Source organism: Pristiophorus japonicus, chromosome 1, assembly GCF_044704955.1.
Source record: "Pristiophorus japonicus isolate sPriJap1 chromosome 1, sPriJap1.hap1, whole genome shotgun sequence".
NCBI lineage: Eukaryota > Metazoa > Chordata > Chondrichthyes > Pristiophoridae > Pristiophorus > Pristiophorus japonicus.
In genome coordinates, this window is record NC_091977.1 from 66,782,966 (window position 1) to 66,809,511 (window position 26,546).

The 26,546-nt window shown below is 43.9% G+C and overlaps 1 protein-coding gene across 1 annotated transcript in view; it reads right to left on the reverse strand.

Annotated features, from left to right (window-relative positions):
• The window catches only part of melk (maternal embryonic leucine zipper kinase), a 151,906-nt gene that overhangs the window by 56,048 nt on the left and 69,312 nt on the right, over positions 1 to 26,546 (reverse strand). The window contains exons 9-10 of the mRNA XM_070884538.1: positions 26,132 to 26,200; positions 15,798 to 15,896 (exon numbers count right to left, since the gene is read on the reverse strand). Of these exons, the coding sequence (XP_070740639.1) occupies positions 15,798 to 15,896; positions 26,132 to 26,200 (168 nt within the window). The remainder of the gene's footprint in view (positions 1 to 15,797; positions 15,897 to 26,131; positions 26,201 to 26,546) is intronic.

Below are 26,546 nucleotides of genomic sequence, written 5' to 3' on the forward strand. Positions count from 1 at the left end.
AGGAGAGCAAATTTCAGTGCGTTAAAAATGGATCTTGCCTGGGTAAATTGGAATCAAAGATTGGTAGGCAAAACTGTAATTGAACAATAGGCTGCCTTTAAAGAGGAGATGGTTCGGATATAGTCCGACGAGGAGGAAAGATAGGGTAACCAAAGTCAGAGCTCCCTGGATGACGAAAGAGAGAGAGAGTAAGATAAAGCAGGTTGAAAATACAAGTGAGAACCATCCTGAATACAGAAAGTTCAGAGGGGAAGTGAAAAAGAAAATAAGAGGGAAGTATTAGAAAAGACTGGCAGCTAACATAAAAGGGAATGCAAAAGTCTTCCATGGGGCCAATTAGGACTACAAATGAGACCTATGCATGGAGGCAGAGAGCATGGCTGAAGTACTAAATGAGCACTTTGTATCTGTCTTTACCAAGGAAGAAGATGCTGCTAAAGTCATAGTGAAAGAGGAGGTAGCTGAGCTGAATGAGAATGGATGAGCTAAAAATTGATAAAGAAGAGGTACTAGAAAGGCCGGCTGTACTTAAAGTAGATAAGTCACCAGGACTGGATGGGATGCATTCTAGGATGCTGAGGGAAGCAAAGGTGGAAATTGCAGAGGTACTGGCCATAATCTTCCAAACCTCCTTGGATACGGGAGTGGTGTCAGAGGACTGGAAAATTGCAAATGTTGAACCCTTGTTCAAAAAAGGGTGCAAGGATAAACCCAGCAACTACAGGCCAGTCAGCTTAACCTCAGTGATGGGGAAGCTTTTAGAAACAATAATCCGGGACAAAATTAATAGTTACTTGGACAAGTGTGGATTAATTAAGGGAAGTAGGCATGGATTTGTTAAAGGCAAATCTTGTTTCACTAACTTGATTGAATTTTTTGATGAGGTAACAGAGAGGGTTGATGAGGGCAATGCAATGTACATAGACTTCCAAAAGGCTTTTGATAAAGTGCCATATAATAGGCTTGCCAGTAAAGTTGAAGCCCATGGAGTAAAAAGTGGCAGCATGGATATGAAATTGACTAAGTGACAAGAAACAGTACTGGTGAACGGTTGCTTTTTGGACTGGAGGAAGGTATACAGTTGTGTTCCCCAGGAGTCGGTACTAGGACCATTGCTTTTCGATTCATATCTAGTGAATCTGGCTCAAATAATGCAGTTACTTTCAAATGCAGCTGTTTGTGACTACTTAGCTAGTGGCAGTATGTTTCCAACTAGCTGGAGAAGGTGTGAGGAAGATATTTTTACATTTAAGTAAAGATAAATCAGAAAACTACAAATCACCACACCTTATAAACAATTCTTAGTAAAACATGCTAGCCCACAGAAGGAAGATTTCCCCCATATGCTCGGTGTTGCAATATCATAACTTGATCTTTATAGATTGGTTTACAATTTCACTACATCTAATGCAGGGAGAAAATTTTGCTCCATAATGTCCACATTTTAAAAAAAACTTGAAAGGCAGCTTTGAATTGGCATGTTTCCTAATGAAGCAGAAAGAAGTGTTACATTTCTAAATGACAGTCTGCTCTTATAGAAATATACATAGAAATCCATGCCAGTCTTTACCCTCCACTCAAGCTAATAGTTCTAATTACAATTAACCAGCCTCTTTCCATATTCTGTCATCCACCTATCCAGTCTAATCTTGAATGTTGATTATAGTTTCTGCCTTAATCATTGATCCTGGAAGTGAATTCCAGTCTCAGATATGTGTGTGTGTGTGTGTGTGTGTGTGTGTGTGTGTGTGTGTCTGTGTGTGTGTGAAAAGAAGTTTCTCCTGCCCTCTGTTCTAAATCTTATATTTAATCTTCGATCTATAATCTCCTCATTCTTGACCCCCAACTACTGATTCTATGCAACTATATCTGGTTGAGATATAGATCACAAATCTTATCAAGAAGTTTAAAATGAATCAATCAAAATTATGTGCTCCTAGGATCACTGTGGAAATGCCAGAAATTATGTAGAATGTACAGAACAGATGCAGGCCATTCAGCCCAACTAGTCCATGCCATTGTTTATACTCCACACGAGTTTCCTTCCATCTCTCTTCGTCTAATCCTATCAGCATGACCTTATTTCGTTCTCCTTCGTGCATTTAAAGCTTCCCCCTTAAATGCATCTATGCTATTGCCCTTAACTACTGCTTGTCGTAGCAAGTTCACTTGGGTAAAGAAGTGTATCCTGAATTTCCTATTGGATTTATAGTGACTATCGTATATGATCAAGGAAACTTTATTACCTTAAAATGAGCAAGGCCAATTTCATTCAACACAATATTACTCAAGCTAGAATAGAAGAGCTAAAAATAATCCTGTGGTTACAGGATTACAAAATAATAACTGTACAATTACATAATGATACAACATAAGAACATAAAAGAAATAGCAGGCCATTTGGCCCCTCGAGACAGCTCTGCCATTTAATAAGATCATGGTTGATCTGATCTTGGCCTCAACTCCACTTCCCTGTCCACTCCCCATAACTCTTGACTCTCTTATCATTCAAAACATAGAAACATAGAAGGTAGGTGCAGGAGTAGGCCATTCGGCCCTTCAAGTCTGCACCACCATTCAATATCATGGCTGATCATGCAACTTCAGTACCCCATTCCTGCTTTCTCTCCATACCCCTTGATCCCTTTAGTCGTAAGGGCCACATCTAACTCCCTTTTGAATATATCTAATTGAACTGACCTCAACAACTTTGTGGTAGAGAATTCCACAGGTTCACAATTCTCTGAGTGAAGAAGTTTCTCCTCATCTCGGTCCTAAATGGCTTACCCCTTATCCTTAGACTGTGACCCTGGTTCTGGACCTCCCCAACATCGGGAACATTCTTCCTGCATCTAACCTGTCCAATCCTGTCAGAATTTTATATGTTTCTATGAGATCCCCTCTCATTCTTCTAAATTCCAGTGAATACAAGCCTAGTCGATCCAGTCTTTCTTCAAATGTCAGTCCTGCCATCCTGGGAATCAGTCTGGTGAACTTTCGCTGCACTCCCTCAATAGCAAGAATGTTCTTCCTCAGATTAGGAGAACAAAACTGTACACCAAGGCCCTGTACAACTGCAGTAAGACCTCCCTGCTCCTATACTCAAATCCCCTTGCTATGAAGGCCAGCATGCCATTTGCTTTCTTTACAGGTACAGCAGTTACCATGGGCAACTTTAATCTACGTATTGATTGGGCTAACCAAACTGGTAGCAGTGCAGTGGAGGAGGATTTCCTGGAGTGTATTAGGGATAGTTTTCTAGACCAATATGTCGAGGAACCAACTAGAGAACTGGCCATTCTAGACTGGATGATGCGTAATGCAAAGGGATTAATTAGCAATCTTGTTGTGCGAGATCCCTTGGGACCTCGCACAACTAGATTGATCATAATATATGATAGAATTCTTTATTAAGATGGAGAGTGACACATTTACTTCAGAAACTAGGGTCCTGAACTTAAGGAAAGGTAACTTCGACAGTATGAGGCGTGAATGGCTAGAATAGACTGGCGAATGATATTTAAAGGGTTGATGGTGGATAGGCAATGGCAAATATTTAAAGATCACATGGATGAACTTCAACAATTGTACATCCCTGTCTGGAGTATAAATAAAACGGGGAAGGTGGCTCAACTGTGGCTAACAAGGGAAATTAAGGATAGTGTTAAATCCAAGGAAGAGGCATATAAATTGGCCAGAAAAAGCAGCAAACCTGAGGACTGGGAGAAATTTAGAATTCAGCAGAGGAGGACAAAGGGTTTAATTAAGAGGGGGAAAATAGAGTACGAGAGGAAGCTTGCCAGGAACATAAAAACTGACTTCAAAAGCTTTTATAGATATGTGAAGAGAAAAAGATTAATGAAGACGAACGTAGGTCCCTTGCAGTCGGATTCAGGTGAATTTATAATGGGGAACAAAGAAATGGCAGACCAATTGAACAAATACTTTGGTTCCGTCTTCACGAAGGGAGACACAAATAACTTTCCAGAAGTACCAGGGGACTGAGGGTCTAGTGAGAAGGAGGAACTGAAGAATATCCTTATCAGGCAGGAAATTGTTGTTACGGAAATTGATGGGTTTGAAGGCCGATAAATCCCTGGGGCCTGATAGTCTGCATCCCAGAGTACTTAAGGAAGTGGCCCTAAAAATAGTGGATGCATTGGTGATCATTTTCCAACAGTCTATTGACTCTGGATCAGTTCCTATGGACTGGAGGGAAGCTAATATAATAGCACTTTTTAAAAAAGGAGAGAGAGAAAACGGGTAATTATAGATCGGTTAGCCTGACATCAGTAATGGGGAAAATGTTGGAATCAATCATTAAGGATGAATTAGCAGCGCATTTGGAAAGCAGTGACAGGATTGGTCCAAGTCAGCATGGATTTGTGAAAGGGAAATCATGCTTGACGAATCTGCTGGAGTTTTTGAGGATGTAACTAGTAAAGTGGACAAGGGAGAACCAATGGATGTGATGTATTTGGACTTTCAAAAGGCTTTTGACAAGGTCCCACACAAGAAATGGGTGTGCAAAAATCAAAGCACATGGTATTGGGGGTAATGTACTGACGTGGATAGAGAACTGGTTGGCAGATAGGAGGCAGAGAGTCGGGATAAACGGGTCCTTTTCAGAATGGCAGACAGTGACTAGTGGAGTGCCGCAGGACTCCGTGCTGGGACCCCAGCTCTTTACAATATACATTAATGATTTCAATGAAGGAATTGAGTGTAATATCTCCAAGTTTGCAGATGACACTAAATTGGGTGGAGGTGTGAGCTGAGCTGTGAGGAGGACGCTAAGAGGCTGCAGGGTGACTTGGACAGGTTAAGTGAGTGGGCACATGCATGGCAGATGCAGTATAATGTGGATAAATGTGAGGTTATCCATTTTGGGGGCAAAAACACGAAGGCAGAATTTTATCTGAAAGGTGGCAGATTAGGAAAAGGGGAGGTGCAACGAGACCTGGGTATCATGGTTCACCAGTCATTGAAAGTTGGTATGCTGGTACAGCAGGCAGTGAAGGCGGCAAATGGTATGTTGGCCTTCATAGCTAGGGGATTTGAGTATAGGAGCAGGGAGGTCTTATTGCAGTTGTGCAGGGCCTTAGTGAGGCCTCACCTGGAATATTGTGTTCAGTTTTGGTCTCCTAATCTGAGGAAGGACGTTCTTGCTATTGAGGGAGTGCAGCGAAGGTTCACCAGACTGATTCCAGGGATGACTGGACTGACATATGAGGAGAGACTGGATCAACTAGGCCTTTATACACTGGAGTTTAGAAGGATGAGAGGGGATCTCATAGAAACGTATAAGATTATGATGGGACTGGATAGGTTAGATGCGGGAAGAATGTTCCCGATGTTGGGGAAGTCCAGAACCAGGGGACACAGTCTTAGGATAAGGGGTAGGCTATTTAGGATTGAGATGAAGAGAAACTTCTTCACTCAGAGTTGTTAACCTGTGGAATTCCCTGCTGCAGAGAGTTGTTGATGTCAGTTCATTGGATATATTCAAAAGGGAGTTAGATATGGCCCTTATGGCGAAAGGGATCAAGGGGTATGGAGAGAAAGCGGGAAAGGGATACTGAGGGAATGATCAGCCATGATCTTATTGAATGGCGGTGCAGGCTCGAAGGGCCGAATGGCCTACTCCTGCACCTATTTTCTATGTTTACTGCCTGCTGTACTTGCATGCCTACCTTCAATGACTGAAATACCATGACACCCAGGTCTCGTTGCTCGACCCCTTTTCCTGATCTGTCACCATTCAGATAATAATCTGCCTTTGTGTTTTTGCCACCAAAGTGGATAATCTCACACATATCCACATTATACTGTATCTGTCATGCATTTGCCCATTCCCCTAATCTAACCAAGTCCCCCTTCAGCCTCCGAGCATCCTCCTTGCAGCATGCACCACCACCCAGCTTAGTGTCATCTGCAAACTTGGAGATATTACATTCAATTCCTTCGTCTAAATCATTAATGTATATTGTAAATAGCTGGGGTCCCTGCACTGAACCCTGCAGCACCCCACTCGTGACTGCCTGCCATTCTGAAAAGGACACGTTTATTCCCACTCTTTGCTTCCTGTCTGCCAACCAGTTCTCAATCCACGTCAATACATTACCCCCAATACCATGTGCCTTAAAGAGATTAATGTGCAAAATTGTGGGGAACCTTGTCAAAAGCCTTTTGAAAGTCCAAATACACCACATCCAATGTATCTCCCTTATCCACTTTACTAGTTACATCCTCAAAAAACTCTAGATGTGTGATTTCCCTTTCATAAATCCATGCTGATTTGGACCGATCCTGTCACTGCTTTCCAAATGCGCTGCTATTACATCTTTACATCTCGGAGTGCAGCGGCAGGTCAGAGTGCAAAGGTAAGAGTTTGGTAAGAGAGAGAGTTCGGGCAAGCGGGAGTGGGAGGTGTTGCTTTGTCTTGTTTTTCCCACCAGTGCTGACTCCCCGACCTGAGAGGAAAAGAAAACGAGGTGTGACATCAGAGCAAGAGGTTCGGGAACGTCAGAGCGGCCTATAAAGGCCAGCTGGTGCAGCTGCAGCAGGGAGAGAAGACAAAAAAGTAGAAAGAAATCGAAAGGTGACATCACAGCCAAGGGGGTAAGTTATTGGTGAGTAGTTTTTTCTTTTTCTTTTCTTTATCAGTAAGTAACCTTTAGCATTATTGTTGCCAAATTTAGTTAATCGAGGGGTTAATTCATGGCAGGAGAACTCGGACACGTGTTATGCTCCTCCTGTACTACGTGGGAAGTCAGGGACGCTTCCATGTGCGGGAAGTGTATCTGGCTGCAGCTCCTGACAGACCGCATTGCGGCACTAGAGCTGTGGGTGGATTCACTCTGGAACATGCGCGATGCTGAGGATGTCGTGAATAGCACGTTTAGTGAGTTGGTCTTACCGCAGGTAAAGGTTACACAGCCAGATAGGGGATGGGTGACCAACAGGAAGAGCAGTGGAAGGAAGGTAGTGCAGGGGTTCCCTGCGGTCATCCCCCTGCAAAACAGATACACCGCTTTGAGTGCTGTTGAGGGGGATGACTCATCAGGGGAGGGCAGCAGCAGCCAAGTCCATGGCACCGTGGGTGTTTCTACTGCACAGGAGGGCAGGAAAAAGAGTGGGAGAGCTATAGTGATAGGGGATTCAATTGTAAGGGGAATAGATAGACGTTTCTGCGGCCGTAACCGAGACTCCAGGATGGTATGTTGCCTCCCTGGTGCAAGGGTCAAGGCTGTCTCGGAGCGGCTGCAGGACATTTTGAAGGGGGAGAGTAAACAGCCAGTTGTCGCGGTGCATATAGGTACCGACGATAAACGTAGAAAACAGGATGAGGTCCGACAAGACGAATTTAGGGAGCTAGGAGCCAAATTAAAAAGTAGGACCTCAAAAGTAGTAATCTCAGGATTGCTATCAGTGCCACGTGCTAGCCAGAGTAGGAATCGCAGGATAGCTCAGATGAATACGTGGCTTGAGGAGTGGTGCAGAAGGGAGGGATTCAAATTCCTGGGACATTGGAACCGGTTCTGGGGGAGGTGGGACCAGTACAAACCGGATGGTCTGCACCTGGGCAGGACTGCAACCAATATCCTAGGGGGAGTGTTTGCTAGTGCTGTTGGGGAGGGTTTAAACTAATATGGCAGGGGGATGGGAACCTATGCAGGGAGACAGAGGGAAGTAGAATGGGGGCAGAAGCAAAAGATAGAAAGAAGGAAAGTAAAAGTGGAGGGCAGAGAAACCCAAAGCAAAAAGCAAAAAGGGCCATATTACAAAATCCTAAAGGGGCAATGGGTGTTAAAAAGACAAACCTGAAGGCTCTGTACCTCAATGCGAGGAGTATTCGGAATAAGGTGGATGAATTAACTGCGCAGATAGCAGTTGACGGACATGATGTAATTGGCATTATGGAGAAATGGCTCCAGGGTGACCAAGGCTGGAAACGCAACATCCAGGGGTATTCAACATTTAGGAAGGATAGACAGAAAGGAAAAGGAGGTGGGGTGGCGTTACTGGTTAATGAGAAAATTAATGCAATAGTAAGGAAGTACATTAGCTTGGAATGATGTGGAATCCATATGGGTGGAGATACGGAATACCAAAGGGCAGAAAACGCTAGTGGGAGTTGTGTACAGACCACCAAACAGTAGTAATAAGGATGGGGACAGTATCAAACAAGAAATTAGGGATGCGTGCAATAAAGGTACAGCAGTTATCATGGGCGACTTCAATCTACATATTGACTGGGCTAACCAAAATGGTAACAATGCAGTGGAGGAGGATTTCCTGGAGTGTAGTAGGGATGGTTTTCTTGTCGAGGAATCAACTCGAGGGCTGGCCATCCTAGATTGGGTGATGTGTAATGAGAAAGGACTAATTAACAATCTTGTTGTGCGAGGTCCCTGGGGAAGAGTGACCATAATATGGTAGAATTCTTTATTAAGATGGAGAGTGACACAGTTAATTCAGAGACGAGGATCCTGAACTTGAGGAAAGGTAACTTCGATGGTATGAATTGTCTAGAATAGACTGGTGAGTGATACTTAAAGGGTTGACGGTGGATAGTCAATGGCAAACATTTAAAGATCACATGGATGAACTTCAACAAGTGTACATCCCTGTCTAGAGTAAAAATAAAACAGGGAAGGTGGCTCAACCGTGGCTAACAAGGGAAATTAAGGATAGTGTTAAATCCAAGGAAGAGGCATATAAATTGGCCAGAAAAAGCAGCAAACCTGAGGACTAGGAGAATTTTGTAATACAGCAGAGGAGGATAAGGGTTCAATTAGGAGGGGAAAATAGATTATGAGAGGATGCTTGCTGGGAACATAAAAACTGACTGCAAAAGCTTCTATAGATATGTGAAGAGAAAAAGATTAGTCAAAACAAACGTAGATCCCTTGCAGTCAGATTAAGGTGAATTTATAATGGGGAACAAAGAAATGGCGCACCAGTTAAACAAATACTTTGGTTGTGTTTTCACAAAGGAAGTCACAAATAACCTTCCGGAAATACTAGGGGACCGAGGGTCTAGTTAGAAGGATATCCTTATAAAGCGGGAAATTGTGTTAGGGAAATTGATGGGATTGAAGCCTGATAAATCCCTGGGTCCTGTTAGTCTGCATCCTAGAATAGCAAGTGGCCCTAAAAATAGTGGATGCATTGGTGATCATTTTCCAACAGTCTATCGACTCTGGATCAGTTCCTATGGACAGGAGGGTAGCTAATGTAACACCACTGTTTAAAAAAGGGAGAGGGAAACAGATAATTATAGTAGTGGGGAAAATGTTGGAATCAATTATTAAAGCTGAAATTGCAGCACATTTGGAAAGCAGTGACAGGATCGGTCCAAGTCAACATGGATTTATGAAAGAGAAATCATTCTTGACAAATCTTTTGGAATTTTTTGAGGATATAACTAGTAGAGTGGACAAGGGAGAACCAGCGGATGTGGTGTATTTGGACTTTCAAAAGGCTTTTGACAAGGTCCCACACAAGAGATTGGTGTGCAAAATCAAAGCACATGGTATTGGGGGTAATATACTGACGTGGATAGGGAACTGGTTGGCAGACAGGAAGCAGTGAGTCGGGATAAATGGGTCCTTTTCAGAATGGCAGGCAGTGACTAGAGGGGTGCCGCAGGGCTCAGTGCTGGGACTCCAGCTGTTTACAATATACATTAATGATTTAGATGAAGGAATTGAGTGTAATATCTCCAAGTTTGTAGATGACACTAAACTGGGTGGCGGTGTGAGCTGTGAAGAGGACGCTAAAAGGCTGCAGGGTGACTTGGACAGGTTAGGCGCGTGGGCAAATGCAGTATAATGTGGATAAATGTGAAGTTATCCACTTTGGGGGCAAAAACACAAAGGCAGAATATAATCTGAATGGCAGCAGATTAAGAAAGGGGAGGTGCAATGAGACATGGGTGCCATGGTACATCAGTCATTGAAAGTTGGCATGTAGGTACAGCAGCGGTGAAGGCAGCAAATGGTATGTTGGCCTTCAGAGCTAGGGGATTTGAGTATAGGAGCAGGGAGGTCTTACTGCAGTTGTACAGGGCATTGGTGAGGCCTTACCTGAAATATTGTGTTCAGTTTTGGTCTCCTAATCTGAGGAAGGACGTTCTTGCTATTGAGGGAGTGCAGCGAAGGTTCACCAGACTGATTCCCGGGATGGCGGAACTGACATATGAGGAGAGACTGGATCAATTGGGCCTTTATTCACTGGAGTTTAGAAGTATGAGAGGGGATCTCATAGAAACGTATAAGATTCTGAAGGGACTGGACAGGTTAGATGCGGGACGAATGTTCCCGATGATGGGGAAGTCCAGAACCAGGGGACACAGTCTTAGGATAAGGGGTAGGCCATTTAGGACTGAGATGAGGAGAAACTTCTTCACTCAGAGTTGTTAACCGGTAGAATTTCCTACCGCAGAGAGTTGTTGATGCCAGTTTATTGGATATATTCAAGAGGGAGTTAGATATGGCCCTTATGGCTAAAGGGATCAAGGGATATGGAGAGAAAGCAGGAAAGGAGTACTGAGGGAATGATCAGCCATGATCTTATTGAATGGTGGTGCAGGCTCGAAGGGCCGAATGGCCTACTCCTGCACCTATTTTCTATGTTTCTATGTTAATAATTGATTCCAGCATTTTCCCCGTCACCAATGTCAGGCGAACCGGTCTATAATTGCCTGTTTTCTCTCTCCCTCCTTTTTTAAAAAGTGAGCTTACATTAGCTACCCTCCAATCCATAGGAACTGAACCAGAATCCATGAAATGTTGGAAAATGACCACCAATGCATCTATATTTCTAGGGCCACTTCCTTGAGTACTCTGGGATGCAGACTATAAGGCCCTGTCTATCTCCATCTTAAATATATTCAATGTTGCAGCCTCCACAGCTCTCTGAGGTAGAGAATGCCAAAGATTCACGACCCTCAAAGAAGAAATTCCTCCTCATTTCCATTTTAAATGGACGACCACTTATTCTGAAACTATGCCCCCTATTTCTAGATTCCCCCACGAGGGGAAACATCCTCTCTGCATCTACCCTGTCAAGCCCATTCAGAATCTTCTACGTTTCAATGAGAGCACCTCTCATTCTTCTAAATTCCAATAAGTATAGGCCAAACCTGCTCAACCTCTCTTTATAAGACAACTACTTCATGTTAGGAATCAACCTCGTGAACCTTCTCTGAACTGCTTCCAATGCAAATGGATCCCTGCTTAAATAAGGAGACCAAATCTGTACGCAGTACTCCAAGTGTGGTCTTACCAACAGTTGTAGCAGGACTTCCCTACTTTTATAACCCATCCCCCTTGCAATAAAGGCGAACATTCTATTTGCCTTCCTAATTACTTGCTGTACCTGCATGTTAACGTTTTGTGTTTCATGTACAAGATTTCTCTGCATCTCAGCATTTTGTAATCTCTCCCCATTTAAATAATAATTTGCCTTTTTATTTTTCCTACCAAAGTGGACATAGTTTACAAACTTTATTCATTATAACAGTTCCAAATGACCAGCAAGTCTTTGCAACTCAAATGCAAGGGAATGAACAACAACTTTTATTTATATAGCGCTTTTAATGTAGTAAAACATCACAAGGCGCTTCTCACCAATGTTAGAAGACAAAACAGATAAATTTGACACAAGAAATTATGGCAGATAATCAAAAGCTTAGTCAAAGCGATAGGTTTTAAGGAGCATCTTAAAGGAGGAAAGATAGGTAGAGAGACGGAGAGGTTTAGGGAGAGAGTTCCAGAGCTTAGTGCACAAGCAGCTGAAGGCACGGCCATCATTGGCTGAGCGATTATAATCAGGGATGTTCAAAAGGGCAGAATTTGAGGAGTGCAGATATCTCGTGGGGTTGTGAGGCTGAAAGAGATTAGAGAGAAAAAATGAGGAGCGAGGCCATGGAGGGATTTGTAAACCAGGATAAAAATTTTGAAATCGAGGCATTGTTTAACCGGGAGCCAATGTAGGTCAGCAAGCACCGGGGTGATGGGTGAACAGGATTTGGTGCGAGTTAGGACACGGGCTGCCGAGTTTTGGATAACCTCAAGTTTACATAGGGTAGAATGTGGGAGGCCAGCCAGGAGTGCATTGGAGTAGTCAAGTCTAGAGGTTACAAAGGCATGGATGAGGGTTTCAGCAACAGATGAGCTGAGGCAGGGGCGGAGACGGCGATGTTATGGAGGTGGAAATAGGCGGTTTTAGTTATGCCGCGGATATCTGGCCGGAAACTCTTTTTGGGATCAAATACGACACCTAGGTTGCGAACAGTCTGGTTTAGCCTGAGAGAGCGAGAGAGAGAGAGAGAGAGAGAGAGAGAGAGAGAGAGAGAGAGAGAGAGAGAGAGAGAGAGAGAGAGAGAGAGAGAGAGATGGAGTCAGTGGCTCGGGAACGCAGTTTGTGGCAGGGATCAAAGACAATGGCTTCGGTCTTCCCAATATTTACTTGGAGAAAATTTCTGCTCATCCAGTACTGGATTTCGGACAAGCAGTCTGACAATTTAGAGACCATGGAGGGGTCGAGAGAAGTGGAGGAGAGGTAGAGCTGGGTGTCGTTAGCATACATGTGGAAAGTGACTTTGTGTTTTCGGATGATATCGCCAAGGGACAGCATACAGATGAGAAATAGGAGGGGGCCATGGATAGATAATTTTGCGGGAGTGGGAAGAGAAGCCATTGCAGGAGATTTTCTGGGTATGATTAGATAGATAAGAATGAAACCAGGCGAGTGCAATTCCACCCAGCTGGACGATGGTGGAGAGGCGTTGAAGGAGGATGGATTGGTCAACTGTGTCAAAGGCTGCGAACAGGTCCAGGAGGACGAGGAGGGATAGTTTACCTTTGTCACAGTGATAAAGGATGTCATTTGTGACTTTGATGAGAGCCGTTTCGGTACTGTGGCAGGGGCAGAAACCAGATTGAAGGGATACAAACATGGAGTTCCGGGAAAGATGGGCACGAATTTGGGAGGCGACAACACGTTAAAGGACTTCAGAGAGGAAAGGGAGGTTGGAGATGGGTGGCAGCTAGCAAGCACAGTGGGGTCAAGGGTTGCTTTTCTCAGGAGCAGGGTGATGACTGCAGATTTGAAGGGAAGGGGCACAGTGCCTGAGGAGAGAGAACCGCTGAATGTCGGCTAACATGGGAGCCAGAAAAGGAAGGAAGTTGGGCGGTCAGCAATTTAGTGGGAATAGGGTCAAGGGAGCAGGAAGTGGGTCTCATGGACAAGATGAGCTTGGAGAGGTCAAGAGGAGAGATCAGAAATAACTTGGAGAAAGATGCGAGTTCAGGGCTACGGCAGGGGGGAGCCTCAGAGAAAGTTTGGCCTGGTGGGCTAGGAGAAGGAAGGGAACTGGCAGAGGCAGCTGTTGTATGGTCTCAATCTTTGAGACAAAGAAGTCCATGAGCTCCTCACACTTTTTGTTGTGGGTGAGTGTGGTGGAGACAGGGGAGAGGGGTTTAAGAAGATGGTTAGCAGTAGAGAATAGAAGCCAGGTGTTATCTTTGCATTCTAGAATGATCCTGAAACAATGAGCAGTTTTTGCAGACAAGAGTAGGACATAGAAACATAGAAAATAGCAGTATTCGGCCATTCGAGTCTGCACCGCCATTCAATATGATCATGGCCGATCCTCTATCTCAACACCATATTCCTGCTTTTTCCCCATACCCCTTGATGCATTTTGTTTCTAGAAATCTATCTATCTCCCTCTTAAAAATATTCAGCGACTTGGCCTCCATACCCTTCTGTGGTAGAGAATTCCACAGGTTCACCACCCTCAGTGAAAATATTTCTCAGCTCCTAAATTTCCTATCCCGTATCCTGAGACTGTGACCCCTTGTTCTAGACTTCCCAGCCAGTGGAAACATCCTCCCCGCATCCAGTCTATCCAACCCAGTCAGAATTTTATATGTTTCAATGAGATGCCCTCTCATTCTTCTAAGCTCTAGTGAATACAGGCCTAGTCGACCCAATCTCTTCTCATGCCACAGTCCTGCCATCCCAGGAATCAGTCTGGTGAACTTCGCTGCACTCCCTCTATGGCAAGTATATCCTTTCTTGGGTAAGGAGACCAAAATTGCACACAATATTCCAGGTGTGGTCTCACCAAGGCCCTGTATAACTGTAGTAAGACATCCTTGCTCTTGTACTCAAATCCTCTTGCAATGAAGGCCAACATACCATTTGCCTTCCAAATTGCTTGCTGCACCTGCATGTTTGCTTTCAATGACTGGTGTACAAGGACACCCAGGTCCCTTTGTACATCGACACTTCCCAAGCCATCACCATTTAAATAATACTTTGTCCTTATGTTTTTCCTACCAAAGTGGATAACTTCACATTTATCCACGTTATACTGCATCTGCCATGTGTTTGCCCACTAACTCAACCTATCTAAAATCGCCTTGCAGCATCTTTACATCCTTCTTACAACTCACAATCCCACCTAGTTTTGTGTCATCAGCAAACTTGGAAATATTACATTTGGTTCCCTCATCCAAATCATTTATATATATCGTGAATAGCTGGGGCCCAAGCACTGATCCCTGTGGTATCCCACTAGTCACTGCCCGCCACCCCGAAAAAGACACGTTTATTCCTACTCTCTGTTTCCTGTCAGTTAACCAATTTTCAATCCATGCCAATACATTACTCCCAATCCCATGTGCTTTAATTTTGCACACTAACTTCTTATGTGGGACTTTATCAAAGGCCTTCTGAAAATCCAAATACACTACATCCACTGGTTCTCCCTTATCTATTCTATCAGTTACATCCTCAAAAAACTCCAGTAAGTTTGTCAAACATGATTTTCCTTTCATAAATCCATGTCGACTTTGTTTAATCCAATTGATATTATCTAAGTGTGCCGTTATCACATCCTTTATAATAGACTCCAGCATTTTCCCTAGTACTGATGTCAGGCTAACCGGTCTGTAGTTCCCCATTTTCTCTCTCCCTCCTTTTAAGTTTAAAATAATCGAATAGTCCAATAAACTCCAGGCTCTGTTACTGCATAAGCATGTTTCTATCCATTATTTTTTGAAGTGGCAAGTGCTCCTTCCAGTGGCAGACAAAGGTAAATTCAATAACCTGGAAAATTAAGTTTGCAAAATATTACTGTTCCCATTTTGTGCCAGTAAAGTCGCACTTCCTACCTGTTTCTCAAAAGCCAATAGTGGCACAAACCCAGTATGATGATGCATTTTTTTGAGGGAGGGTTAGTCATTGGCCTGCATTCAACTGTCATTAAATAGCTTTATAATGATTATAGATGCATTTATGATTCTGTAAAATTTCAAACTAGTGAAGTAAGTAGAGAGTAGAATCCTAATCTACAGGGCTACGGACCGACTGCTGGAAGGTGGAATTAGGCTGGGTAGCTCTTTTACGACCGGCACAGACATGATAGGCCGAATGGCCTCCTTCTGTGACATAATTTTTCTATGATTCTAGCAAGCCTTTGGGAAAATCCATTTGGTGTCAGATTTGGGAAATACTACATATACTTTCTATATAAATACTGCCCAACATTTACAAGTCATATTCAATTTGGTACCAGAAAGTTTTTAAATGAAGATTCTTAAATAAACTAAATCCTAGGAGGCACCCAGTAATAATCATTAAGCTTGCAATTACTAAACTCATTAAATTTAGAAACTGGAACATATGATTGGGCAACAATTTAGTGTAGAAACTTCATAATTAGGAATTGTACTTTTAACACCAAGTACATGCACCACATTTTGCCATGAAACACTCACTGGGTATCTAGTGTGCCAGTCAACTGGGCAGCTGTAATCTTGTGTTAGCCATGGGTGGCTTAGAAGATGTTTTACTGTAATGCGCTTGTTTGGGTCCACCTGTTGGAAGGAATCAGAACTGTCATGGCATCTCAATACATTTCTAAATGCAAAATAAATCAGACAGAACTCATTTAAGATCTAAAATTGCTGATAGTATTTATGATCCAACACATTGATAGCCATTAAACTTCTAGTAAAGTTCAAATTGATGATGAAGATCTTTAGAGAATAATTCATCCCCAAAGTGTTTGTCAGCTGGGAAATATTTCCAATAGCTGCTGTTTGCCTACATAACAGTCACTGCACTCTAGCAGCATTTTACTGTGAGAACTAATTTGAGATGCTTCACTGAAGTCAGTACATAAATGCAAGCATTCCACTTCATTTAAAAAAAAAATCATGTAATACTTTTTGAATCTGATCAATATTTGGGAAATTACAGTTCTTTAAAATGTATAATTATGTTGAGAAAAAAATCATGCATTTACATTAAACATGGCAGCAAAAACATTTACTTTTATTTTGAACAGTGATCACTTATTATGCAGATGTTGAAAATTTAATATTCAATTGTGTTGGTTAAGTTAATGTGTATTTGAAACTTGTCTTTTTGTTCAATCATAAATTAGGTTTAGGCCATCACTCAAGGAGCCACCTTGTCTAATTTGCATGATTATATTAATTCAGGTGGACGTGGCTGGGCTATTAATATGATAGTGACGAGGGATACAGAATAACTCAATTACCTTTACATTCAGAAAGTTGCAGTACTACCCAAGATTATAACAACAACAACAACAACTTGTATTTATATAGCACCTTTAATGTAGTGAAACATCCCAAAGTGCTTCACAGGAATATTAGGAAACAAAAAAATTGACACCGAGCCAAATAAGGAGAAATTAGGGCAGGGGACCAAAAGCTTGGTCAAAGAGGTAGGTTTTAAGAACATAAGAAATAGGAGCTGGAGTAGGCCATTTGGCCCCTCGAGCCTACTCCGGCATTCAATAAGATCATGGCTGATCTGATCATGGGCTCAGCTCCACTTTCTTGCCTGCTCCCCATAGCCCTTTATTCCCTTATCGCTCAAAAATCTGTTGATCTCCGCCTTAAATATATTCAATGACCCAGCCTCCACAGCTCTCGAGAGCAAAGAATTCCACAGATTTACAACCCTCATCTCAGTTTTAAATGGGTGACCCCTTATTCTAAAACTATGCCCCCTAGTTCTAGATTCCTCCATAAGTGAAAACATCCTCTCTGCATCTATCTTGTCGAACCCCCTCATTCTATTACATGTCTCAATAAGATCACCTCTCATTCTTCTGAACTCCAATGAGTACAGACCCAACCTGTTCAACCTTTCTTCATAAGTCAACCCCTTCATCTCAGGAATCAACCGAGTGAACCTTCTCTGAACTTTTTTTTTTAAATTTTTCGTTGCCAATCTTTCCAATTCTTTGTCAAATCACAAACGCCAGAGGTCACCTTGCACACATCAAGGATCACTCTGCGCCAATGCTCTTAGCCAAAAGGCCTAGAGCCACTGCACCGTTCCTGGAAGTACTGCAATACCAGGTTCGTGCCAAAAATGGAGGTGGATGGGTCAATCCACCCCACCCACCTCCTATTTCCAAAAAGCATAGGAGAACCACCTTCCTGATCCAGGGAGAACCACTTTGGGGTCATGGTTACTCCCGTGTCAGGTCAGTTACGCATGATAAAGGAGACTACAGAGGTATGAAGGCAGAGTTGGCTAAAGTGATGAGCAGTGGCAGACATTTATGGGGATACTTCATAACTCGCAACAAAAATATATCCCAATGAAAAGGAAAGACTAAGAGATGGGATATATTTAAAATAAGGAAATAAGGGATGGTATCAAATTGAAAACAAAGGCAAACAAAGTTGCCAAGACTAGTGGGAAGCCAGAGGATTGGGAACATTTTAAAAGCCACTAAAGAATGACTTAAAAAAAAATGATAAAAAGAGTGGAGAAGATAGATTTTCCCCAGTGACTTGTGCCCTTTTTTTTTGGAGTAGACTGCTGTTTTTGGCGTATTGAGCCAAATTTTTGGCGTATTTATTTTCTTCAAACTTTTCCCCTGCGATCTGTGCCGGCGTAACTGACTTAGTTATGATTTTTCTAGGCCAGTTTTTTTTCAATTGTTCGCAGTTTGGCCAACATTTTTTTCTATTACGTTGGCGTATCTGGCCACACATGAAAAACCTTCTGGTGAGTTAAGAAAACCAGCGCACATTCACAAATCTGCGCTGAAAGGCGCCATTGTTTGTAAATCGAAGATTTTGGAGAGAGTCAAGAACACTGTCAAAAATCAATAATGAAGTTCAACTTTTTTTTTTTAAAACTGGTCAATGTAGAAGTGTAAATTTGTTGGATTTCACAAGTTCTCTCATTTTTTTTTTTACTCACTCACATGCCACCAGTATTGAAGGCGGCCTGGAGGGTTGTAGGTTTCGCTGTCAGAATCGGCCTCGCATCAGGACACAGTGGCTGGGGGTTTGGCTACAAAGCAAGCCGTGGAGGGAAAGAGAGGAGAGATAGCCGATCTTACAGCTTGTAGCCTGGGAAGGGGGAAGGGGGAGGGAGAGAGAGGTCACAAGACTCGAGGGGGAGGGGGGTGGGGGGGGAAAAGAGAGGAGGCCCTGAGGGCTCAAGTGACAACTATTCCACATGGACATATTCACTGTTTGGAGCTGTTCCGTAATGTTGTGTTGTGTTAATGGAACATATTTCAGTTTAACGTAAAATATATTTTTATTCAAAAGTTTACAATAACTTATGTTCTTATGTCCTTCTGTACTGCAGCACTTTGCAATTCTTCTCCATTTAAATAATAATAATTTGCCGAAGTGGAGAATTCAAGGGCCCAAAATTGCCCAGGAGTTGCTCTGGTTTTTTTTTGGAGCAACTTGATTTTTCTGAAGTATCTTAAAAATCCCCATTTTGCACATTCAATTTGCACCAGTGTAAGTGAGTTAGTTAGGATTTTTTTTTTGTTTAGTTTAGTTTTGTTCAAAAGGGGGCGTTACCAGCCACCTACACCCGTTTTGGCCATTTAAGCCACTTTGGACAGCTAATAGTCGCTTCAAACTAACTTAGGCAAGCGTATGTGGCCACTTGTGGCCGTACAGAAAACCCTTCCGGAGAGTTAAGAAATCAGCGCAGGCAGATACTTAATGACTTAACTAAAGAATGTGAATAGGATCAAACAGTTATACAGGACATCATGAGACAAACTTCGCAAAGTTAATCTAGTATACAACAGAAGCAATCATGGAAGCTTAAACTACAAAAATAAAAAGTAAAGAGACAAAATATATTTACATAATTTTTTCAAAATATCCAAATAAAAAAAAAAGTACCTCCTGCTCGTAATTCTTAGTAAAGTATTTTCATCAACAGGGTTAAGGAAAGTCTTAAGTAAGCTCATTAAAATTACTGGCTACGGTTATCACCCCCACCCCCTGCCACCGATCAAAACTCCCCCCATCCCCCATCAAACTTTTAAGATGGATTTCAAAATAGACAATTCTAACCTGAACCGTTGCATGGCAATGTCCTCAAGTCTTCAAGTTGTGTGTAGAATATAATGCAGGCAGTCAACAAAAGAACCAAGTGCTTTAGAAGAAGGCAGGCTTCTCTCGTTACTGTGCGGCAGGCCACTCGGCCCGGGATAGGGGCGGGACACATCGGGTCACACGCTCCAGCATACATCACCATCATCGGCAGCAGCTACTGCACATGCGCGAACGTTCTAATGCGCATGCGGACAGCTGCCGGCACTCTTTCACGCGCAGGGCCCTAGCTCCGCCCCACAATGGAATTGCCATGCTGCGCCAAGCCCCGGGAGAGTCAACAGAGCAGCCAGAATCCAGACATCTTTTTGGCGCCATTTTGAGCCTAGGAAGTCGGTGCATCTCATGTAAGTAAGCCGAAAAAAACCAGGTGGGCCAAATTTGGACCCAAAGTGACAGGCGACCGAAAGCTCAGGGTCACACTTGTGGACTGAACAGAGGTGCTCCACAAAGCAGTCACCCAATCGACGCTTGGTCTCCCCAATGTAGAGAAGACCACATCATGAGTAGCAAATACAGTATACTAAATTGAAAGTCCAAGTAAATCGCTGTTTCACCTGGAAGGAGTATTTGGGGCCCTGGATAGTGGAAAAGGAGGAGATAAAGGGGCAGGTGTCACTTTAATTCTCCACTCCATGCCCGCTCTGACCTCTCCATCCTCGGTCTCCTACACTGTTCCAATGAAGCTCAATGCAAGCTCGGGGAACAGCACCTCATCTTTGGTTTTGGCACTTTACAGCCTTCTGGACTCAACATTGAGTTCAACAATTTCAGAGTGTAACCGCTGACAATCTTTGGCCCCCTTTCATTCTTCCTCCCCCCCACCCTCCCCACATTCTTCCCCCCCCTCCCCACATTCTCCCCTCCCCCTCCCCACATTCTTTCCCCTCCCCACATTCTTCCTCCCTTACTCCCTCCCCATTTTCCTCCCCCCCTATTCTTCCACCCCTCCTATTCTTCCACCCCCCTCCCTCCTCCCCCCTATTCTTCCTCCCCCCTCCCTATTCCCCTCCCTCCTCCCTCCTATTCTTCCTCCCCCCCCCTCTATTCTTCCTCCCCCCCTCCCTCCCCCCCTCTTCTCCCTCCCCATTCTTCCTGCCCCCTCTTCTCCCTCCCCATTCTTCCTCCCCCCCTCTTCTCCCTCCCCATTCTTCCTGCCCCCTCTTCTCCCTCCCCATTCTTCCTCCCCCCCTCTTCTCCCTCTCCATTCTTCCTACCCCCCTCTTCTCCCTCCCCATTCTTCCTACCCCCCTCTTCTCCCTCCCCATTCTTCCTCCCCCCCCTCTTCTCCCTCCCCATTCTTCCTCCCCCAGCCCACCGCCCCTCCCTTCCCTCCCCATTCTTCCTTCCCCAGCCCACCGCCCCTCCCCTCCCCATTCTTCCTTCCCCAGCCCACCGCCCTTCCCCCCACCCCATTCTTCCTTCCCCAGCCCTCCCCATTCTTCCTTCCCCAGCCCACCCCCTCCCCTCCCCATTCTTCCTTCCCCAGCCCACCCCCTCCCCTTCCCATTCTTCCTTCCCCAGCCCACCCCCTCCCCTCCCCATTCTTCCTTCCCCAGCCCACCCCCTCCCCTTCCCATTCTTCCTTCCCCAGCCCACCCCCTCCCCTTCCCATTCTTCCTTCCCCAGCCCACCCCCCTCCCCTTCCCATTCTTCCTTCCCCAGCCCACCCCCCTCCCCTTCCCATTCTTCCTTCCCCCACCCCCACCCCCTCCCCTTCCCATTCTTCCTTCCCCAGCCCACCGCCCTTCCCCCCCCCCCCATTCTTCCTTCCCCAGCCCACCCCCCTCCCCTCCCCATTCTTCCTTCCCCAGCCCACCCCCTCCCCTCCCCATTCTTCCTTCCCCCACCCCCCCTCCCCATTCTTCCTTCCCCCACCCCCCCTCCCCATTCTTCCTTCCCCCACCCCCCCTCCCCATTCTTCCTTCCCCCACGCCCCCTCCCCATTCTTCCTTCCCCCACCCCCCCCTCCCCATTCTTCCTTCCCCCACCCCCCCCTCCCCATTCTTCCTTCCCCCACCCCCCCCTCCCAATTCTTCCTTCCCCCACCCCCCCTCCCCATTCTTCCTTCCCCCACCCCCCCCTCCCCATTCTTCCTTCCCCCACCCCCCCCTCCCCATTCTTCCTTCCCCCACCCCCCCTCCCCATTCTTCCTTCCCCCACCCCCCCTCCCCATTCTTCCTTCCCCCACCCCCCCTCCCCATTCTTCCTTCCCCCACCCCCCCTCCCCATTCTTCCTTCCCCCACCCCCCCTCCCCATTCTTCCTTCCCCCACCCCCCCTCCCCATTCTTCCTTCCCCCACCCCCCCTCCCCATTCTTCCTTCCCCCACCCCCCCCTCCTCATTCTTCCTTCCCCCACCCCCCCTCCCCATTCTTCCTTCCCCCACTCCCCCCTCCCCATTCTTCCTTCCCTCACCCCCCCTCCCCATTCTTCCTTCCCCCACCCCCCCCTCCCCATTCTTCTTTCCCCCACCCCCCCTCCCCATTCTTCTTTCCCCCACCCCCCCTTCCCATTCTTTCTTTCCCCCCCCCCACCACCACCTCCCGAGCCTGTTTCTTCCTTTCTTTTTTTCTCCTTAACTCTAATGGCAGCTGGTCATTATCCTGCCATTCACACCCTATCTTGACTAATGTGATTCTAACTCCTAGCATTACTATTTCAATTTGGCCCATCATCCCTTTTGTTGCTCTAATCTTTCCTCTCTTCCACCCAATCACAAACCTTCCTTTTTGTTCTTTCTTCGCCTTCCAGTGCTCATTAAGAATCTGCTCTTTCTGAACACGCTCCAATTCTAACGAAGTGTCATTGACCCGAAACGTTAACTCTGCTTTCTCTTCATAGATGCTGCCTGACCCGCTGACACTGCCTTCTCTTGATCCCTTCATGTTTCAGGGCCGACACTTCACAATACAGAGCGTCTCCCCACTACACGCTTGCCACCTACATACCCTGCAATCAAACAGCACAGCAAAAGATCTGCTAGCACATTAAAAACAGTTAATGAAGATTACGAATATCCTCAAAAATAGCATGTGCCAAAAGAACCCTGACCTTTCAGGTACCTCTTGGGTTATTCAATCCTGGGACTATCAGCTGAATCCGACCCTGTCCACAACATTTTAAATCACTCAGTTCCCCCATTTGGATTGGACACATAATCCAACTCTCACTACTATCTCGTCCCCCAAAAATCAACCAACCTATCCTGACCGGGTATCAAATCTGAAACATTCTTCGAGAGCTCAGGTTTACCACAACATGGTATATCTACTCCCGAGCCAGTGGGAAAGCTCCAATTGCTGTTTGAAAACCTCAACCCTAGGCGTATTTGCAATCACAAACAGAGAAAAAATGTCTGAACAATCTTTGAGCTTGATTTATGACCGAGTAAATATTGTAGATAGAAACATAGAAAATATTTGGAGTAGGCCATTCGGCCCTTTCGAGCCTGCACCACCATTCAATATGATCATGGCTGATCATGCAACTTCAGTACCCCATTCCTGCTTTCTCTCCAGCAATTGGAGCTTTCCCACTGGCTCAGGAGTAAATATACCATGTTGTGGTAAACTGAGCTCACTAAGAATGTTTCAGATTTGATACCCGGTCAGGATAGGTTGGTTGATTTTTTGGGGGACGAGATAGTAGTGAGAGTTGGATTATGTGTCCAATCCAAATGGGGGAACTGAGTGATTTAAAATGTTGTGGACAGGGTCTGGTTCAGCTGATAGTCCCAGGATTGAATAACCCAAGAGGTACCTGGAAGGTCAGGGTTCTTTTGGCACATGCTATTTTTGAGGATATTCGCAATCTTCATTAACTGTTTTTAATGTGCTAGCAGATCTTTTGCTGTGCTGTTTGATTGCAGAGTATGTGGGTGGCAAGTGTGTAGTGGGAATTCCTTTAGCCGTAAGGGCCACATCCAACGAACTGGCCTCAACAATTATCTGCGGTAGAGAATTCCACAGGTTCACAATTCTGAGTGAAGAAGTTTCTCCTCATCTCAGTCCTAAATGGCTTACCCCTTATCCTTAGATTGTGACCCCTGGTTCTGGACTTCCCCAACATCGGGAACATTCTTCCTGCATCTAACCTGTCCAATCCCGTCAGAATTTTATATGTTTCTAGGATAAACAGAACTGCCAGATTATCAGTTTGAGGAGCAAAAGTGGCTTTCCTCATATCACAAAACAATTCTTCCACGTGGCATTTCTTTTCTCAATACAAAATGAATTCATCATGAAGGACAATTAATTCTCATTTAGCAATCCATCACTCTCAAGAGCCAAACTCATCAGATTACCACAATTTCCCACACAACTTCCAATTATCTGTTTGATACAGCAGATCAAGTCTGTGAGAAAGGGCAAGAGAACTTCCCTCCAGAGATTATTTCGCTCTTGCCAAGCAAAATTTTTGTCCTTACAATCTTTATGATTCACATACAGAAACAATCTCTTCCAAAAACAGAACAGGAAACTGCCAAGGCAGCTTGCTAATTCCAAATTCTGAAACAGAAATGGTCCACCCACTAACAATAAATATCAAAGCCAATTCAGTACATCTCACTGTCAAACATTGGCTGAACGATAGATAAACCTTGCCCATGCCAAGGAACCCTCTGCTTTCCATGTCCATGGGAGATATCACCAGAATCTGTTACTTGTAACACCAATTTCAAATTTGAAGAATGAGATAGAGCCCGACTCCATTTATTAATATATTACACAATAAACAGTGCCCAACCCTGGATTTTATGGACAAGCACTTGGAATGTTCTGGGTGCTGAAATCAAGCTGGTAAAGTAGATTTCCTTAGTAAGCTTACGCTCTGCATCTTGAATCAAAAGCACTTTTGGCATGAGGGTTCGCGTGCAAGTCTAAGCCTCTGAAATTTACAACTGCCGGTCAATCTCCCAGACATACTGCCTTGGAAAATAGCCAACTACTGCTGAAGCAAATATTCCTTGACAGGTGCCAATGGGAGATATAACAGAGATTAAATACATTATATAGAGCACAGGATGACCAAGACGTGATTACATTTTGTAAAATATTCGAGGATCAAATATCCTGATAAACTTGCGTATTATTTTAACATTTACAAAAAGTAATTTTACTGTGAAAAGATAGTTGTGCATTTCAAAAATAGAAGATTAAAACTGGGAGCACTTCTGTAAAAATGAATTCAAATCGGATTCCTAAAAGAATATTTGCCATCACATTCCTTAAAAATTGATTGTGTCTATAGGACTAGGAGCTCAAAGATGCTTTGACATGTTTTACATAGGATTACATAGGCTATACGGCACAGAAACAGGCCATTCGACCCAACCAGTCCATGTCGGTGTTTATGCTCCACTCGAGCCTCCTTCCATCTTTTCTCATCTAACTCTATCCGCATTAACCCTATATTCCCTTCTCCCTCATATGCTTATCTAACCGTTCCTTATTATTCACTTCAACCACTCTCTGTGGTAGCGAGTTCCACATTCTCACTACTCTTTGGGTCAAGAATTTTCTTTTGAATTCCCTATTGGATTTCTTGGTGACTGTCTTATATTGATGGCCTCTAATTATGCTCTTCCCCACAAGTGAAAATATTCTCTCTCTATCCACTCAAAACATTTCATAATTTTAAAGACCTCTATTAGGTCACCCCTCAGCCTTTTTTCAAAAATAGACCCTTCCTGTTCATCCTTTCCTGATATGTATACCCTTTCATTGAGTGAAAGCCACTATATAAATGTTAATAAAATGTATTATATACTAAATGGATCCCAATTTTGCCTGCCTTTCTACCATCATATATGTGGCCTAAATTCTGGCACCAAAGGTACATGTTTCTGGGTGCAGTTTAGTCCTCATGCTGGATGTGTGGTGCCGTCTCAGCGACTGACATGTTAATACTTGGGCGGCATCCTTGTAATTGGGATATTTAAACAAAAGCAGAACTAAAATGCCCTCTACGAATAAGGCGATCCAAGCAGACATTGATCCCAAGTACCTCACATACGAAGACGACTATTTTGGTTCCTCATTTATGGCCAAAACATAGTCCAATCTTCAAACAAAGGAAAACAGATAATCCATTACTAACTTTAACATCTTATTGTTGAATATAACTTGATTAACTAGCCACTGCTGGCATCAAGGAAGTGGTTTGAGTAAGTTACTGGACTTGAGATGAAATGAAATTCTGTATTTAAAAAAAAATGTGAAGTGGACCAATACTTTGGATGTCTAGTAGTAAGTGATTTGACAATGACTTGTTCAGCCTACATTCTTGTTAGATTCCCAACCTGAATGCTGTACTGCATTTGCAAAATGTCACTCTCTAACCATATGGAATTTTAGGGTTTTCTTGGCTGGAATGTTAAGGATTGTCTTATATTAGTGTAACCTTACATATACTTATACATGGTGAAGTTCACAAGTTCCATATTTTTTTAAAAAGGCATTCCATTGTATTTCTCTTTGAGAACACATTTGTGGAAGGTGAAGAACTTTGGTAATGCTTGTGTTATGTAGTGCCATCAGGCCAAACACCTACAAAAATCAGCCAACGATTTCAGAATTTTTTTTTAAAAAGCATCTTGCAGGTGGAGGGGGGGGGGGGGGGGAATATTTTTCAGGTTTCTTAAAACATTTCAAAATTGATTCCAAAGTAATTGATGTAAGAGAATTCTACCTGCAACATTTGATTCAAAACCAGTACACTTGTAGGTGAGAGCCATTTAGGTACATTATATTTTCCCCTCTGTAAAAGAAAACAAAACAAAATATAGTTTAAAACAAATTACTTGCATTGGTGTGTCTTCCTTATTCTTCAACTGGTAGCAGGTTCAATATGCCAATAGGAGTAAACTCTAGTTACCAATAAAAATACAAGTCTGTTGAAGGCACAGTGACATCATTCCCATTACATACTTCTTAAATGGAATTAGATGATGGTAGTAATCTTCCAAGATAATGAGTCACTCAATGCAATGGCTTCAGGAACTTGAGCATATAAATCTAGGCTGACACTCCAGTGCAGTGCTGAGGGAGTGCTGTACTGTCGGAGGTGCCGTTGGTGGACCATATACAGTAGACACCTCAAATCG